The 16845-nt window shown below is 37.4% G+C and overlaps 1 protein-coding gene across 1 annotated transcript in view; it reads left to right on the top strand.

Moving 5' to 3' along the window:
• LYPLAL1 (lysophospholipase like 1) overlaps positions 1-16845 on the top strand; it is a 30142-nt gene that overhangs the window by 9573 nt on the left and 3724 nt on the right. The window contains exons 3-4 of the mRNA XM_071425925.1: positions 5773-5942; positions 16185-16300. Of these exons, the coding sequence (XP_071282026.1) occupies positions 5773-5942; positions 16185-16300 (286 nt within the window). The remainder of the gene's footprint in view (positions 1-5772; positions 5943-16184; positions 16301-16845) is intronic.

Raw genomic sequence — 16845 nt, 5'->3', positions numbered from 1 at the left:
CTTTACAGTCTTTTCAAAGGTTTCTGTGCTTAGCTAGTGTCATTCATCCATCCTCAGTGTTGTTTGCCACCAGCGTGTGAAAGATGCCACTTTGAATCCCAGATCGCCTTTCAGACCCCGTAATGGAGAGCTGAGGCAGATTGGACCCTGGTTAGCCTCTTGCCACTTTGTTTCAGTGAATTTGTAAGGCAGCCACTATTGGTTGCTGAGGAACTGGCAATGTGTATTAAAGGTCTTTTATGGTTTTTTCAACCATAAAATTATTGCTGTTTTCTGATTAGTACCAATGCCCAGAATTTACACCATTCTCTCCAAAAAAAAAAAAATCCTCCAAACAACAAAACCAACCCAGCAAACCCACAACAACAAAGAAACAGAAACAAACTTAATTTTTCCCACTGAGTTTTATGCCAGACTCTATTGCAGCTCCCTTTGTCTTGAATGAATAAGATTTGTCTCAAGTAACAAAAGCTGTCAGCATAGTATTTCTTCAGGTAACCGTTCTGTACCGGCTCAGTCAGCTCTCATTTCAGACAATGTTCATCCAGAACAACTCTATCAAAAGCATTTGCATGTGGTTGAGTGAACAGGCACAGCCTTTTCTGGAGAACAGCCAAGATTGCTCCTCATGGAGATGACTCTTGCCTTCCTTTTGGTAATTTTTTTTTTTTTAAGTATAGTTCTAAGTTAAAGCTGCTTGAGTTTTGGACACATCATATGCTCTGTTACCATACCACAAAGTTTCATTTTTAAGATATGCTGACCCTCAGTTTCAACACAAGATATACCTTGGACTAGAGTTTCTGATTTATACTTCTTATTTGACTAGCTGGATTCTCTGCTTTCCTCCCCATTTCTTTTAAAATTTGCTTTCTGCTTCAAGCAGACAGTGGGAATTAAAAATCATATCTTGGACCTAAATTTTCTGTTGAAATGTAATACTGAAATTCAGCAGTGACATTATGCTATGAGAGAATTTGGGATTAGGGAGTAATATGCTTTCATTCAAAAAACCTGCCATCATTTTAAGAGAGTCAAGACTTGCTTCTAGAACCACTCAATATTTTGAAATGGAAGGGACTTTCAAGGTCATCTAGTTCAACGCCCCCTAACAATAAGCAGGAACATCTTCAACTAGATCATGTGGCTTGAAATCCCATCCAGCCCTTTCTAAAATGTTTCCAGGGGTGGGACATCTGCCACCTCTATTCAGCCTGTGTTGGTGTTTCAGCATCCTTGTTGTAAAAACCATTCTTCCTTATATCTTGTCTAAATCCAACCAATTTAAATTGAAAGTCATTCCTACTTTGCTTGTTGCAGCAAGTCCCACTAAAAGGTGTGTTCCCATCTTCTTATAGGTCCCTTTAAGTACTGGAAGGCTTCAATAAGATCTCCCTGGAGCTTTATCTCCTTCAGGCTGAACAAACCCAACTCTCTCAGCCTTTCTTTGCGGGAAAAGGTGATTTGATCATTTCTGTGGCCCTCCTCTGGACCTGCTCCAACAGGTCCATGTCTTTCCTGTTCTGAGGATTCCAGGACTGGATGTAGTTCTCCAGCTGGAGTCTCAGCAGAACAATGTAGAACTACTGTGGTAGTGTGCCCTGTAGATTTTTCAGAGGGATGCACGGTCCTCCGAAAGACAACATTGCAATTTTAGAGGCCCTACCTCCTAACTGAGAGGAGATGGGTTTGGGAAGCAGGAAAAATCGAGGATTTCAGTAATTTTTTATCTTTCTTAGTCTTTATTTCAATCTTGAAGCCCAACTTCACTATAAATTTCCAGGTCTGTCTGGCATTTTGGGAAGTTCTGTCTGGAAGCCTGTAAGCCAGCACCAGAGGTCTGGGTTTATGTGTCTGCTAATGCAGAATGATCACAGTGCTGAGCATGAAGGCAGTGATACAATCATGCATCAGGAGAAAGAGTTGGGGGAAGAATACTTACCATTTTTCAATGTGCTGTCTCATTTAAAGCAGCTAGAACTGCTGGCTTGTCTTCTAACTTAAAATGTTGGATAGGGACAGTGATTTATTGGGTAATGAACGAAACCACCTGTAGTTTTATGTGAATCACTATGCTAACAGCATCATTTTGGAGATGGAATTTGCCGTGGTTTGAGATCTGAATTTGAACCTTGTGTAGCATCATTGGGTTGCTCTCCACTTCTGTTAAGATAATTTCAGACTAGCTGGCACAATTCTAAACATGAGTAAGAAGGTCTAGAGGATATATTTGTGCTTCAGAAAGGTGGAGATAGATGGTGTTGCTGCTACCTACTTTTCATCGTGGTTTTTTTTATTACTACAGAACTCAGGTTAGCAGAAGCTGATCTATCTTGAATTTGTAAAATCTGTAATGATATGTATTGCTTTGAAACTTTGCAGTGAGGTCAACAGTGAAAATTACTTCTGTCTGAGATGGAAAGGATGATAAGTACTTACAAAGATATTACAGGATATGTTTTCCTTTTTTAGACATTGAAGTGTTGTGTAGGATCTTCTTGAAACTGCACTCTCATGCAAGAGGTGTATTAATCTACAACAACACCCTTACAAATAGGAGCTATAAAGTAATCAGAAAACATGTTTAGAGTTATTGGGGGTGTTGGGAAGCATTTTAAAGATTCTAATCCTCCTAATACTCTAATCCTTCTAATCCTGCAGTTTCTTAAACAATGTTTGATACTAGCCGTGTCTCCTTTGCTGTCCATGCTCCTAACATTTAAATGTTAAGAAAGAAATTCATACAAATTGAACTTTCGTTCAAGTGTGTCTTAAAAATGGATACAAGTTTGGAAGCTTGATCTACACAGAGAGAGGATTCTTGATTCTTATTTTCTTATATGGATTTGAATCTTGTATGTGCTTCAGAACAAGCAAAACATACTCACACACAGCCCTTAAGACCAAATAAGAAAAATTGTCCACACAGCTTGGGGGACTCTATATTTTCATTTCCACTTTCAACAGTCCACATTTTTAGGGACAGAGCTTTATTTCTAGTATAATTTTTAAAAGAGAATAAAGAAAGTGAGGCACAGATGGATTGATGGTATGAGTTTTAATTAAACTTAGAAAGCAAAAACAATTCCAAACTTAAAGCTGATTATTTGGTCTGACATTGTCCTTAACTGACCATGTTGGTCTTGTTGGATGGAGTTTCCACTGCACTCTGTTTTTTTTTTTTGCTTTTGTATATTTCAGTCCAGCTGCTCACGTCACTGTAACATAGGGAATTTTATTTTTTTGTGGTTTAATTGTATGAAAAAATTTGGTGCTGTATTCTTGGAGCTGTACAGATGGTTCCATGCCAAACATATTTGTTTACCATGGTAATGTCTGAGTTGTAGTGTGCCAGCTAATAAAGGAATTATTTAAAGAAAAAGGTGAATGACTAAAACAGATGTGCCAGTGGGGTGAACCACTAAAAGAATCTTACTTCTCAGCTTTATGTAAAGGTTATTTTTAATGCATTTCTGAGAAATCAAGAGTGCTCGCAAGGATGTTTTTGGGGCAGCTGAAAGCTACTTGTCTGTTTGCTTGGGGGTCTTTTCCTGTCGTCTTGAAAGATGTTGGTCTTTCATCTATCTTATGAAGAATTAACAAAAACAGGAGGTAGAAGTCCTGAGTTTCAACATCTGATCAAGTATTACAGTCTCATGATGAATTTTGATCTATTTTAAATGTCATGAGCTTGTCATTTAGTTGTGGGGAAACATGTTTTAATATTTATGGAATGTAAAAGTAAATTGCTGTAATGCAGTATATATATGTATCTATGTTCCATAAAAATCCTGGAGGTTAACCTGCTGTAATAATAAATCCAGGTCAACATGCTGTAGTAATACTAAAACCTTTCATATCTTCTCTTACTCAGATATTAGGTACCCTGATTTTACTAGAAAATGAAGCACTCTGCTACTAAACATTTTAACCAGGATTGATCTAAAAGTGTTTGAGAGAAGCTAAAAAAATGGATTAAATGCTGTTTACCCAGGCATTTCATCTGTTTTATGTCACATTGTCCAAGTGACTTCCAGAAACTCCATTGATTCTGCTCTTGATAGATTTCACTGGAAGGTCTGCTCTTAGAAATGTGACTTTTGTGAATTAGATGTTTGTAATCTTATTTCTTAGGTGTTGATCAATTCATTTCTGGAGACAGAATTCTGAAGAAAAGACAATCAAGAAAGCAAATAATTTTAATATTATTTTTTAAACACAGCTTTAAGTTGCTGGGTATACAAGATTTTTCCACTGAATTTCCTTTAATTTTGGAGTTAGCTTTTTAATAGACAGGTAAGGGCTACCTTGAAAACGAATAGCTCAATTTTTAAAATTCTGGTGCTTGAGTATACAGTTTGTTTTGAATTAAAGAAATGAGGGATTACTTAAGGCACTTGACCACATACTGTATGGTACTTTTAATAACAGTACATTTTAGGTACCTTGAAGCTCTGCTGAAAAAGATGAACCTGTAGTGTTTCTGTTTGTACTTACCTGTTGCTGTTTGTTGCCTCTTTCAGTATATTTTTCTTACCAATTTTTAAGTCATGGCTTTTTTTTTTGTGTTCATGACAACAGGCAGAAGAAAACCTATGTTCTCTCGTTTTTACTTTTATGACTGAATAGTCCAAATAGTATTATCTTGAACACTCATCCTAGTGGCAGTACTGGTTTTGAAATAGCTGTTTGCATATGTGAGGCCTCCCTGGTGTTAATAAAGGCAGAATTTGTTCCTTCATTAAGATAACTGAATTAGTGGCTTTCTCATGTTAGGTTAGTTGTGGCTTTGTTTAATCCTATCATTGAAAAAATTCCAGAGACAGCACGGAAGTCAACTTTAGCATTTTCAGTGTGTTCCCATCCAGAAATGTATCAAAAACTGTCCGTTTTGTGGATAGTGATTGCAATCTGATCCAAGCTTAAGTAAAAGTGAAGAATTTGCCCTGGTTGAACATAGCAAATAAGGGTTTCAAGGGGCTTTGTTTGAGATGATCGATCTCATAGCAGTATCTTTTGTAATATATTGTAGAGCCATTGCAAGGCAATTAGATCACCTTTCTTGGGATTTCAGGGCTCTATTAATCATCTTTATTTAAAACCAAAGAAAAGGCTTCTTTGAATTGAAGGTTTCTTGATTATCTAGGATTTGGGCAGCCTGTTGAAGCACTTAAAATAACATTCTGACTACAAAGTATTATGGTGAGGAGTATCATAACTCTTGCTTGTGCACCAGTCCAGTAAGCACATGGCATTTCTTTCAGTTATGTTTATGAGATACCTGCCCCATTAAGATGAGGATGGCTGTATTTATTTGACAGAAAGAAAAATTGGCAGGTTTTTTTTAATACCTAGAGGTTCATAATACCCATCCCCTGTCAGTTTTGTCAAGAATTAGGCAATTGAATTAAATAAAGTTAGCTCTTGCAAAGCTGTCTTGTTTAGAAGTTACTTCAGTTTATCATATTCCAGCATGGATTTCAACCCTAACTTTGTTTAGGATTAAGAACTTCTTGACAGGTTTAAGATTTCAAATGTTTAGCTGACCTAACCAACCTTAATACTGAACTGGCTGAAAATTGCATTTACATAGCTTCCAAATGTTGGCTTCATTCTTGAAGGACCATGAATTCAATGCAAGGAAACGCAATGTGGCTGGATATTCTCTCCTTTGCTGGAGATACACTGATATTTTTTTTATTTAATACATATGACAAGGCATTTGATCCTGTGCTTGGTTAATCTTTGTTTTCTTTTGTTCCACCACTCTAGGCCATATACACCCATGAAAGGCGCCTTTTCCAATGTGTGGTTTGACAGGTATAAGATCTGTAATGACTGTCCTGAACACATTGAAAGCATTGATTCCATGTGCCGGGGCCTTACAGACCTGATCAATGATGAGGTTAAGAATGGCATTGCCAAGAGCAGGATCCTCATAGGTAAGAGATATATTTATAATGTGTTTATTCTAATAGTTTTTTAATGGTTAAGAGATTAACTTCTTTGAATTTGCTCTCTCCTGAAGGGTCATGATCATGGCTTGAAACTGCTGAACAGCCTTTTCAGTAGCCTATCCTCAGCAATATTGAATCCTTATTTAAACCCTTATCAGGTGCAGAATGGGGCTAACTGTAAGCAGTATCCTCAAAATGTAAAACTGTTTTTATTTGCAGCAGTCATTTGTAATCATTATTTAAAATAGAGTGGGCAGTGATTTACTTTGAGAAGTAGATAGTTTTACTATTTCCTTTAAGCCCTTTTCAATGATGGAAAAGTACACTTTCCAAAAATGACGTGCATTTTGGAGAATGGAGTTGTAGCATATAAATAATCATGAACTTTTCCTTACTGCTCTAATAATTTTGGGTTAAATTAATTCATGCAGGAAAAATGTGTATGTTACATAGCACTAAAGGTTGACACTTGATAACAAATGAAGTATTAGCTGTAATAGTTCATATGTGTCTATCTTTATTTCTCTTTCCACAAATTTCCAGTGACTTTCACAGTACTTCAGTGAAATAGATGGTGAGATATTGAGGCACAGGAGTTGAGGGTGATGAAATAGCCTGTGGCAGAAAGGGAATGAGAATTCACAAGTCCGTGGATCCTTGTCCCATCTCTAGACCACAAACTATTTCGGGTCGAGGAAAAAACTCTTAAAGTGGGATCTTATGTCCAGCTAAGTCATGCCATCAAAATCTTGTGTGGTCAAGCCACTACCATTCAGCCTGGTGTGTTTTCCTGGTCTAGCCCCATGTTGCTCTGTGAAGGCCTGTGATTCCTTTCCCTTCCTGGCTCATTGCACTGGCTGCATTGTTTTGGATGGCTGTCAGCAGAGTCCTTATGATCTGTCTTTCCTGTGTTGTTATACCTGCTGGCTTGGAAGCAGCTGGAGAAGTGCAGGTGCTTTGCTGTTGAGTGAGCTGAGAGATGCTCTATGTACTGATCCAGTGTGCTACTAGGCTGTTTTCCTTCCCTCTGTAGCCTTCAAAATTAGAAATAGCCAGACTGCAAAGTATGAAGGTTGTTTTCCAAGTCATAAGCAGAGTAAGGAAGTTGGCATGCACTGAGTGTTTCATCCCGTAGATTCTTTGGAAGTCCCCGTCTCTGTGTGTTTGCATTCCTCACATATAAATCAGAAATAACTGTACTTGTTTTGTCACTCTGGAGAGCTCTGCTTCCCCACCTGACAGAGACTACAAGCCTACATCCTCGTGATTCAGTCCAATATTTATGCAAGAAGCAAAATAAGGAAGCCCTGAGTTACTTCGTCCAAAGTACAGAAGGGGACTCATGCAGATGCATAAGGAACTTGGTAGTGGAAAGTTGTATCACTTGTGGCTGTACAAGATTAAGTGTTCTTCCACAAGAACTTTGTGCCTTTTCTGTGCTATTTTTGATGATTAACCAGTGTGTGATGCAGCGAAGAGTGAAACTTAAGAGATCCTCTAAGGTCCTATGCATCAAGGTGACATTAAATGTCCTAGGACTTTGTGCAAATAACTGCCCATCTTCTGGCATTCTTTCTTACAGGAAACTAGGACTTTTGTAAAGGTTCTCTGCAGATTTATAGTATTCAGCCTGAAGAATAGAAGGCTCTGGGGAGATTTTGTAGCACTTGCCAATACCTAAAGGGTCCCATATGAAAGTTGAGGAGGGACTTTTTACAAGGCCATGTAATGATACGACAGGATGAAATGGCTTTAGACTGAAAGAGGGTAGGTTTAGATTAGATATTAAAAAGAAATTTGTTACTTTGAAGGTGGTAACACACTGGAATATATTTACCAGAGAAGCTGGGGATGTCCATCCCTGGAAGTGTTGAAGGCCAGGTTGGATGGGGCCCTGAGGAACCTGGTCTAATGGCAGGACTTCCTGCCCATGGCAGGGGGTTTGAACCAAATGATCTTTAGAATTTCTTCCAACCCAAACCATTCTGTGATTTTTTGATCAAAAGAAAATATGAGGCCAAGTCAGTATGTCTGCACCATAGTGTAATGTCCACTCAAAAAGGAGAAATGTGCAGCCTGAAATTTTTCTGAGTTTAGAAGATGGGTGTACAGGTGATAAGGGAAGATTTGGTTACTTGCTTAGAATGTCAGATAACTAAGTTCTGTCAGATCTTTTTAGATTTCTCTTGGAAAATGACAGGAATATCCATCTGTATTGGATGGTACAATAAGATGAGGCCTAAGGTAACAGATGGATTTGTCACTGCTGGTACCATGGAGTTGGAGGAGGCAGCCTTTGTGAGGTAAAGGGAAAAAATAAGGCATTTATAGCAGAGGAAGCCTGGGTGAAACAGGGTGAAATTTTGCTATGAATTCATAGTGCATTCAGTGTTGTTGAGTCATATTGGAGATCCATAATGGCACATATCTTTTTATGGAAAGCAGAGGTAAAATAGCTGAGAGAAGCAACTGGAGAACTTGGGAGTCTGTGAAGAACAGTGGGGGCCTTTTTGGGTAGAGTCACAGAAACCAAAGAGCAGAGCAGTCATATGAAGGTATTCACAGGGAATTAAATGCTCCTTAAAGGGTTAAGGAGAATTGGGTTGAGTGACCATTTTGTAGTAAGTGGGAGTTTTAATGACTGGAAAGAAAACAAAATGAGTATGAGGAGCATAACAAGATTGAAGGTTATGGTTTTATATGGAATAGACGACTAGAAATTACAGGCTGAGGGTGAGTGTCAGATATTGTTGGATGAGGGTGAGCGAGCTGTTAGGCAAGCAGGAAGGTGAGCAGAGGCTGACAGCTCAGAGGTGTGGGATAAGAAGGCAAGATCTGAGAGAGCACTGTGCAAAGGTGAGCGAGTGGGAAGAGACAGGGAGCAGCAGTGGGCTCTCAAACATGGAAAATGAGAAGCCCGGCACCTGGTGTTCTGGAGGATGATTCCCCTTGAGCTATTCAGACTTTCCACAAAGCTCAAGATAGTGGGACAGTACGAGCATTTTCTCTGAGCCTGCATTGTTTGCTTCAGTACCTCTGAAATTCACAAGTGACTGCTTGCAGATCAGAACTCTAAAGCTGAGGATGGAGTCCAGGTTGTACAGTGCCACTCCTCTCTTCCTTATCAAGGAAAATGCTGGTGCAGCCTTGCTTTTAACAGCTGCTCTATGAATCTACTTCTAAAGAAATAAATTACTTAGATTGCTGGATCTAAAGGAAATCTTATTTTTAAATCATCCATATTAATTTTGTGTCATGGCTTATCTACCCATTCTTATCTCCTAACAGTTTCATTAGTTGCTTTCCTTTTAACACAAGTCTTTTGAAGAAAGTAGACTTCTGATTAAGTTTTATTTCCCCTGACCTTGGAGGAGGAAGGAAGTGAGACTAGCAGCAATACATAATTATTCCAAAAAATAATTATATCATCCCCAGAATTTGTTAATGGCACTTAGTTTTTAGCCAGACATTCTTATTGAGTTACTCTTACTGATCTTCCTGGCTAAAGCACTTTTTGTAAATAGTCCTGTAAGTAGGTTTGTATTGACTTTGGAGATAAAAGAGTGTTATAAATTTAGTCAAATTTTGACACTTAGAGCTTTGATATTATCCTTTCTTTAAAAACAGGATATATTTCTTCTTTATAAATGCCTGAATTCATTCCTAAATTGGCCAAACAAGCCACAATTTAAAATGTGGGACAATAAATAATTTCTTTTTCTATCTAAAGCTAAGTTGGTTTTTCAGGTGGTCTTGCTTTTGTTTTTTGTTTTTTTCTGGTTGTTCCTTTGTTTTGGGTTTTTTTAACTGCTTCCATAGTGACAGTGCCCTGTTAAATAAGTCCACTTCAGTGAAAACTGTTTAAGATTTCAACAATATTATTCGAGAATATGTTAGAAGCTCTTGAAAGAAATGGCCCTCTCGTTTTTTGAGCATTTTGATAGGGCTTACTGTAGTCAACTACACTTTGGTGAAAGGCAGTCTTTTTGCTCTTTTTTTGTTCTTAATTTAGCACTGCTTTCCTGCTTTCACAGGTCACTTTTTGTGTAGTGCAGAAGTGCTGATCCAAGCACATTGGTCTCTGCCACCTGTAGTCACTCGTGTAAGCAGCCAGTGAAAATAAACTTTCCATAACAGTCTTGTAAATTTGACTAAATGCCAAAAAACACATGCATGATTCCTGACCCCTTGTGCTGTAACAATAACACAAGACACACAACCACTTTTTGTTTATTGCTAGACTTCTTACATAGCTACTGAACCACGGTGGAAGTAACATGAAAGCTCTGTGCTTCTTGTAAATATTAGCATTTCCTTCTCTCTCAGTGTGTGTGAGAATGGGATGGGGGGGAAATATCTTGGCTTTGACGCCCCAGAGAACAGATTCTATAAATATGTGGAGATAAAAACTTCCAACAATAAATTGTTGAAGTGTTGAGCCATCTATTTCACCCACAATCTTGGCACTTTATGCTTTTGGCTTCTGAGCCTTTTGCTGTCACTCATCCTATCTTGTGTCTTCTGTCTTTATTAGGAGGACATTGTCTTCCATTCAGAGGTACTTACTGCCTTGTTCTTACAGAGGAAATTTATGGGTTTATTTTGCTGTTTCTCTGCAATTCAAATGAGATTTTTCTTTCTGTACCTCCCATTACATGGCTTTGTGGTTTCTCTAAATTGTGCCTGAGATGCTGGACTGAAAGCAGTACTATTAGTCCATCTGCCTCATAATACCTGCAACATTTTATTAATTTTCAGTGCATCAGTGTAAATTTGCTTTGCATTTATACTTTGGGGTAAATTTTGGTCCTCTTAGTTTTGGGGCTTTTTTTTGTATCTGAACTGACCATATGTCTCTTTTGGATCTCTGCTAGTCTAGCTCACACATCAGGAAGTAAAAAGAGACATTAACAAATTAATCTTTGTTTCCTTTGTAAGTCTTTTGGTAGGAGGTACAATGCTCATTTTAACCAAGACTAGACCATTACTTGTTACTTTGTTTCCCAACATGTGATGGTGTCAATATTAATGTATCTAAAGACTCTGAATGATGACACATTCCCAGTATGGTGAATGACGGTTTAGCAAACGATAGTGAAGATTAGGAGTAAATGAGACTCACAGAAGTAAACTAATAAAATCATTCAAAAATAATTCAATCATGATAGTGTTGTTGCATATAAGATTATGACTTCGGTAAGAAAATAATTATATATAATCAAGTTCTGATCTTTTCAGCCTAACTAAGAACTCTGTTGAAGGTATGTCCGTACTCATCTTTAATAAATACCTGAATACAGTGCAAAATTAAATGGATGGATGGATGGATGGATGGATGGATGGATGGATGGATGGATGGGCTTTTAGACTGCTTGAGAGTTGCACAGACATGCCCCGGGGTACAAATTAACCTGTACTTTCTTCACAGTTGTGCCAACACAGTCATAGAAAAGTGAGACGTCACAACATTTGCTATTCTGTTGTCATGTGCCAGTGCAGGCTCAGCTCTACTTAGGCAAATCCTTATCACTGCTTTTCTGAATTCTAAAAGCCCTCTGCTAACAGAAGGTTCACAGCTCTGCACAGCAGCAGCTTGTTTCTGTGCATTGCTACTCTTTTCTTTAGAGAGCTACTTTCTACTTTCCTTCTTTTTGAATTTGTGATTCAGTTTAGAGTCACAAATACTGTGAGCATAAAGGACAGGTTTTTCTCTTCCTTTTTCCCATGTTTGCAGTTATGCTGACTGTAAAAATGACAGGTAAGTGTTGCAGCAGGACACTGCTGTCCTCTCTAGAAACAACCAAGACAACACACACTGGGTAAATTAAGCAAGCCATAGATTGGCAGAGTAACATCTTAATAAAAATTGATTCAAGACTTTTAATGGATTTTATTTTCCTTCCAGTGCTAAAAATTACGACCCCTTAGGTACACATGTTGGGTTCCCCTCTATTACCTGTAATAGTTGAAAATAAAATGTAACTGGTTCTGGCTTTACTGCGAGTTGATACGTTAGAAACAATAGTACACTTGTTTTTACAAGAAAGTGGTAAAAGTCATACCACTTAAATATGCATTTCAAAATGTGTTTTGACTGGTGAGAAAGTTGTGGAGCAAGTTAATTCACGTTCCTAACTAGAGCAAGTGGCTGAGCCACTCAAGGGAAGTTTCCTTTGTTCTTGTAAAGACTCTCAAGTTTGTTGCTCTTGTAAAGACTAAGTAACAACCAGAATAACAAGGCTATCAAAGGTGGAAATCATTCATTGCAGTTCTGCTGCTGTGCAAGGTTTGGGTTTGATGAAGTTTCATGAAGAGATTAAAAGTAGAAAATCACTGCTGTGAGGAAATTCACTTGAGACAAAGTGTTTGAATACTTAACACAGGAGCAGTGTTCAGGGAGTTCTGTGGAGAAGGGAGTTTGCTTTTCCACTGGCATTTGTACTCTTTGCTGATATTCATTTGTGAACACTGTTAAATGTATATAATACTTCCATTCATTGATGAAAATGGAAGGTCAAAACAGAAAGTCAGCTTCTTTGCAGATGATGTGTAGAACAAGGTTGTGCTGTTACCATTAATATAAGGTAAATTACTTAGTCCCTAGGGAGAGGGAAAGTAAACTGGAATGTAACTTTAGGGAGAAATTCTTGATAATAAACTGATTAAAGCAACTCTAACTTGAAATACTAAAAAAGGAGAAATTGAGAATGAAAAACGCTGTGAGAATGGAATGAAAAGGAGGCAAGAGTATGTAATGTATTGTAATAATATCAGAACAGGCTAAGACAATTTCCTGACTGTGCTGGTGTAGCCTTATACAACAGAAGAGTGTTTGTCTTGTGCTGTGCTGACACAGGCACTGTGTGCTGGAGGATTCATTTCTTGCCACTTTGTTACCAAAGCTGTACTGACAAATGGGAAGAAATACAGGAAAGATGAAAAACTACTAATACAGAGAAACTAGTGAAGAAATATTGCTTAAAACAAACACCCCAAACTGCACCTCTACACCCAAGTCCAAATCCTAATGTCATCAAAATCTGGGGTTTAACTTCTCCTGTTCTTTTGCTCTTCAAAATTTGTGCACTAGATATAATTCATAACTGGTTTTTTTCCCCATGGCTGTGGTTTCTAGTATGGCAAGCAGCTTTGAGCACATGTTAAAGTTTTACTGAAAAGCATGAAAAAGTGATGTTTCCATAATCATTATAACAAATGGACTAAGGCGTTTTACAGTCAGGTTTGTATGATTCAGGATGCACTTGGCAATGTCAAAACTGTGTGTGCTAGAGAGCTGTTTTTTCTGTGAAGAAGACTGAACACCTAAAGAACTTCCTGAATTCAGGAATAGCTCATTGCAGCCACTAAAGTGATGCATAGGGGAGAAGGCAGTTTTTAGCATTCTCTTACGTATACAGGACAGGAAATACAAAATAAATCTTTGTGTTGGATAATAAAGTTTGTCTTTTCTGAGATGCAAACACAGACATTGTTAGACAAAGTATAAAGAAACAAATAAAGCTAAAGTTTGACAGTAGGTAAATACTCGGTTTCCTGAACCCTGTATAACGTTCAAGTGTCATCATGGACCACATTGTCATTTTAGGCAAATACAAATGGGAAGCAAATTAATACAAATCAAGATCTTTTACAAAAATGAACTGGAGTTTTGTTTAAAAGGCTCCTAAGGCCATTTACAAGGAATATTTTATCACTGAAAAATGGCAACTGTGGTGAGGATTTCTGTTTCATTCAATCAGGAATAAATTCCATTTGAGAAATTCTGTTTCTGTTCATATTGTGTTACATCATCCTGTGCCTGAGATCACCCGAATTTAGTTACAGATTATATTCCAGAAAAGAATGTTTTAGTTTTAGTAAAGTATTGCATGGGAGTTTCCTTCTGATTCAGATTCTTTAATTTGGAAGTGTGGTGATTGTCTGATTTCAGCAGATCTTTCTCAGCTGTCAAGGTGAGTCACAAGCAGCTTTCTTCTTATTGCATAGGGGTGCTACCTAAAAATCAGCACTACACTGAAGCAGATTTGAGGTCATAAATGCATCCTTGAGTGAACTTTCTCTGCAACTGGAAGTGTTTTACATAACTGAGTCTTTTGTGTGTGCTCCCCTATTAGTCTACACATAAATCTCCTTTGTGAGTCAGGGAAGTTAACACAAAGAGTTAGGTGCTTTCCTGAACTGGCATCCTGAGCATTGTTGAGCTAACCCTGTTTAGCTGTTGTGAAGCATTAATCACAGTTCTCATTAAAATAGGCATGAGGGGAAAACTGAAAGTGAACATACTTCTAAATTTAAGACCCTCTGGCAAATTCTGAACTTCTGTGCACAGTCTTTGTGTTTCTTGAAGGTAGATTGGTCTCAAGTAGAGAAGTAGATTGGTGAAGACCTTGCAGTGTTCTGCCCATCTAAGGATGAAATGTTGCTGTGTCATTTTGATTTTATCTAACACTCCTGACACGATCTGCTTAACAATGCTGTATAGTTTATGTATTGTTCATGTGAGATCATCTGTATACATGTACTTTTGTGTTTTGTTTACACTCTGTCATTTCATACATTGGCTTTGTGTAATATCTATACCTCCCTTTTATTTTTCCTTCATCCAAAATTTGAATTCTTTTAGAAGTTCTTGACTAAGAGTCTCTTTTATGTCTTATGTCAAACATGCACATATACTGAAATGGTTCTTTTAATTGAAAAAATAGTCTACATCTATAAATGCTTATTCAAATTGTTGTTTTTGAAGCATTTAGCATATGGCATTTATTCAGAGATTGTTGTGGTATCAGGTGATAAACTTCAGGTATTCCCATGCTAATCAAATTCAAAGAGCTAGTTCTTTGTATTGCATTTTCTTGTAGTAGTATGAGCCACATAAAAGAACCATTACCTAATATTCTTCTAAACAGAAGGTGACTGCATTGTCAAAGACTGTTGGTGAGTAATTGCAGACAGTGTGCCAGATTGTGACTAACTGGGTACAAAATTTTAAGATTAAATCATTTACAAACTAGTAATGACTTTTCAATGCAGTTTTTCTTCCTGTAATCTGAAATGCTTTAAATGGACTTCATTTTATTTGTTGATCAAGCATTGTCTGTATTTATTTGTAAGCAAATGCAAAATGGTCTCTTAGAGTACAAGTGCTTCTTTTGGGGTTTGGAGATGACAGCATTCTTCAGAATGATCAAAAGGAAATTAAATAAGTGACCATATTGTGCATAAGAAAATAAAGAAAGCTTCACTTTATTCATTATCTGGATACAGTCAATATAATGGCCTGTGTACTGTGTCCTTGTGAAGTAATGTAGTCTGGATTTCTTTCTTACTGAACAAGCATTTGTCATATAAAAATCATCCCTGAAGAATTATCTTTGGTAAGGAATTAGTGTAGTTGAAGAGACATATGGACCACAGAGGGCCATTAATTCAGACCTCCTGTTAGAGCTCAGGGTTATACATTGCATTTGTTCCCTATTTATGATATATCCCAAGGTATAGCAACAAAAATATCCTCAATGCTAGTTGAATGTGAGTGCTCATTGATTATGTAAAATAGAGATCTTTCATGTGTGAATGCTGCTAGCCTAGGGGAGAAATAACTTGAATACAAAAAGCAGTGAGAATTACCTGTTCACAGAGTTTTACTTTGTTTATGTCAGAGTATGCATGGCCACAGTGTTCAGCTACCTGATAGGGACCATATGCAAATGGCTTCTGAAGTAATGACATGATGGCATTTTTTGTCCTCTCTCAGTAATGAATCTTCAGCACTGCTTTAGCTATCCATTATCTTAATTGCACCATGCTTTGATTTAAACCTCAAGCTATTCCACATCAGGTTCAGGTTGGATGTCAGAAGGAATTTCTTCACAAAAAGGTTGTTAAACTTTTGGGATGGTCTGCCCAGGGAGGTGCTGGAGGCACTGTCCCTGGAGTTGCTCAAGAAATGACTGAATGTGGAACTTGATGCAATGGGCTACTTGACAAGGTGGTGTTGAATCATAGGTTGGGCTTTATGATCTTAGAGATCTTTTCCAACCTAAGTGACTCTGTAGTTCTAAAATCTTTGTAACCTTTATGATACTCAAGATGGGTGGTTTTTTTTGTATTATGTATAAAAGAAACAAGTCTGAAGATAATAAATTGTACATTGGGTTACAAAGACTTATAGAAAAAATCTTTTTTTCTTTTGGTGCATTTTAGGAGGCTTTTCAATGGGAGGTGGAATGGCAATGCATTTGGCCTTTAGGTTTCATCAGGATCTGGCAGGAGTCTTTGCCTTGTCCAGTTTTCTGAATAAAGACTCTGCTGTTTACCAGGTGAGTGTGTAGTAGATATTATAGAAAACATGTTTAGCTACATGGAAAACATGGTGATTAAAATTCAATATACATGTTTATATGTCTGAGGCAGTTGATTCACATTCTAAATTTATGTCATTTCCAGGAAATAGATAAGCAGAATATTAGGAAAGTGAGGCTTTAAGCTGTCTTTAAATAATGTTTTATTGCACTTTTTTGCACAGACAGTACAATATCAAAGTGTAGAAAGAGATTAGCAAATGAAATGCTTTACTAGTTGTCCTTAATTGTTAAAGAGACTGTGTAAGCATAAGTATTCTTTTAAAATGTATGATGCATTATAATACGAGCTCCATTTGCTGTCATGAGTTTTTTCTCTTTCTCTTATTTGGAGGGGGATATAGACCTTAAAGTAAACACTACCATTTGTCAAGAGTTACTGTATTGAAACTTGAAGGGCAGTTTTTTCCAGTATTTCCTTATTTACTTCTATAGAGATAGTACAGTATGACCCCTAAAATGTAGATCAGTAAGTGCAGTAATTGTCACCATGTAATTGTAAA

The sequence above is a fragment of the Agelaius tricolor genome, unplaced genomic scaffold (assembly GCF_023055355.1).
Source record: "Agelaius tricolor isolate 1412-34295 unplaced genomic scaffold, bAgeTri1.0.p SCAF_1, whole genome shotgun sequence".
NCBI lineage: Eukaryota > Metazoa > Chordata > Aves > Passeriformes > Icteridae > Agelaius > Agelaius tricolor.
Note: the sequence above shows the minus strand (reverse complement) of the source record. Positions and strands in the feature narration are given on the sequence as shown.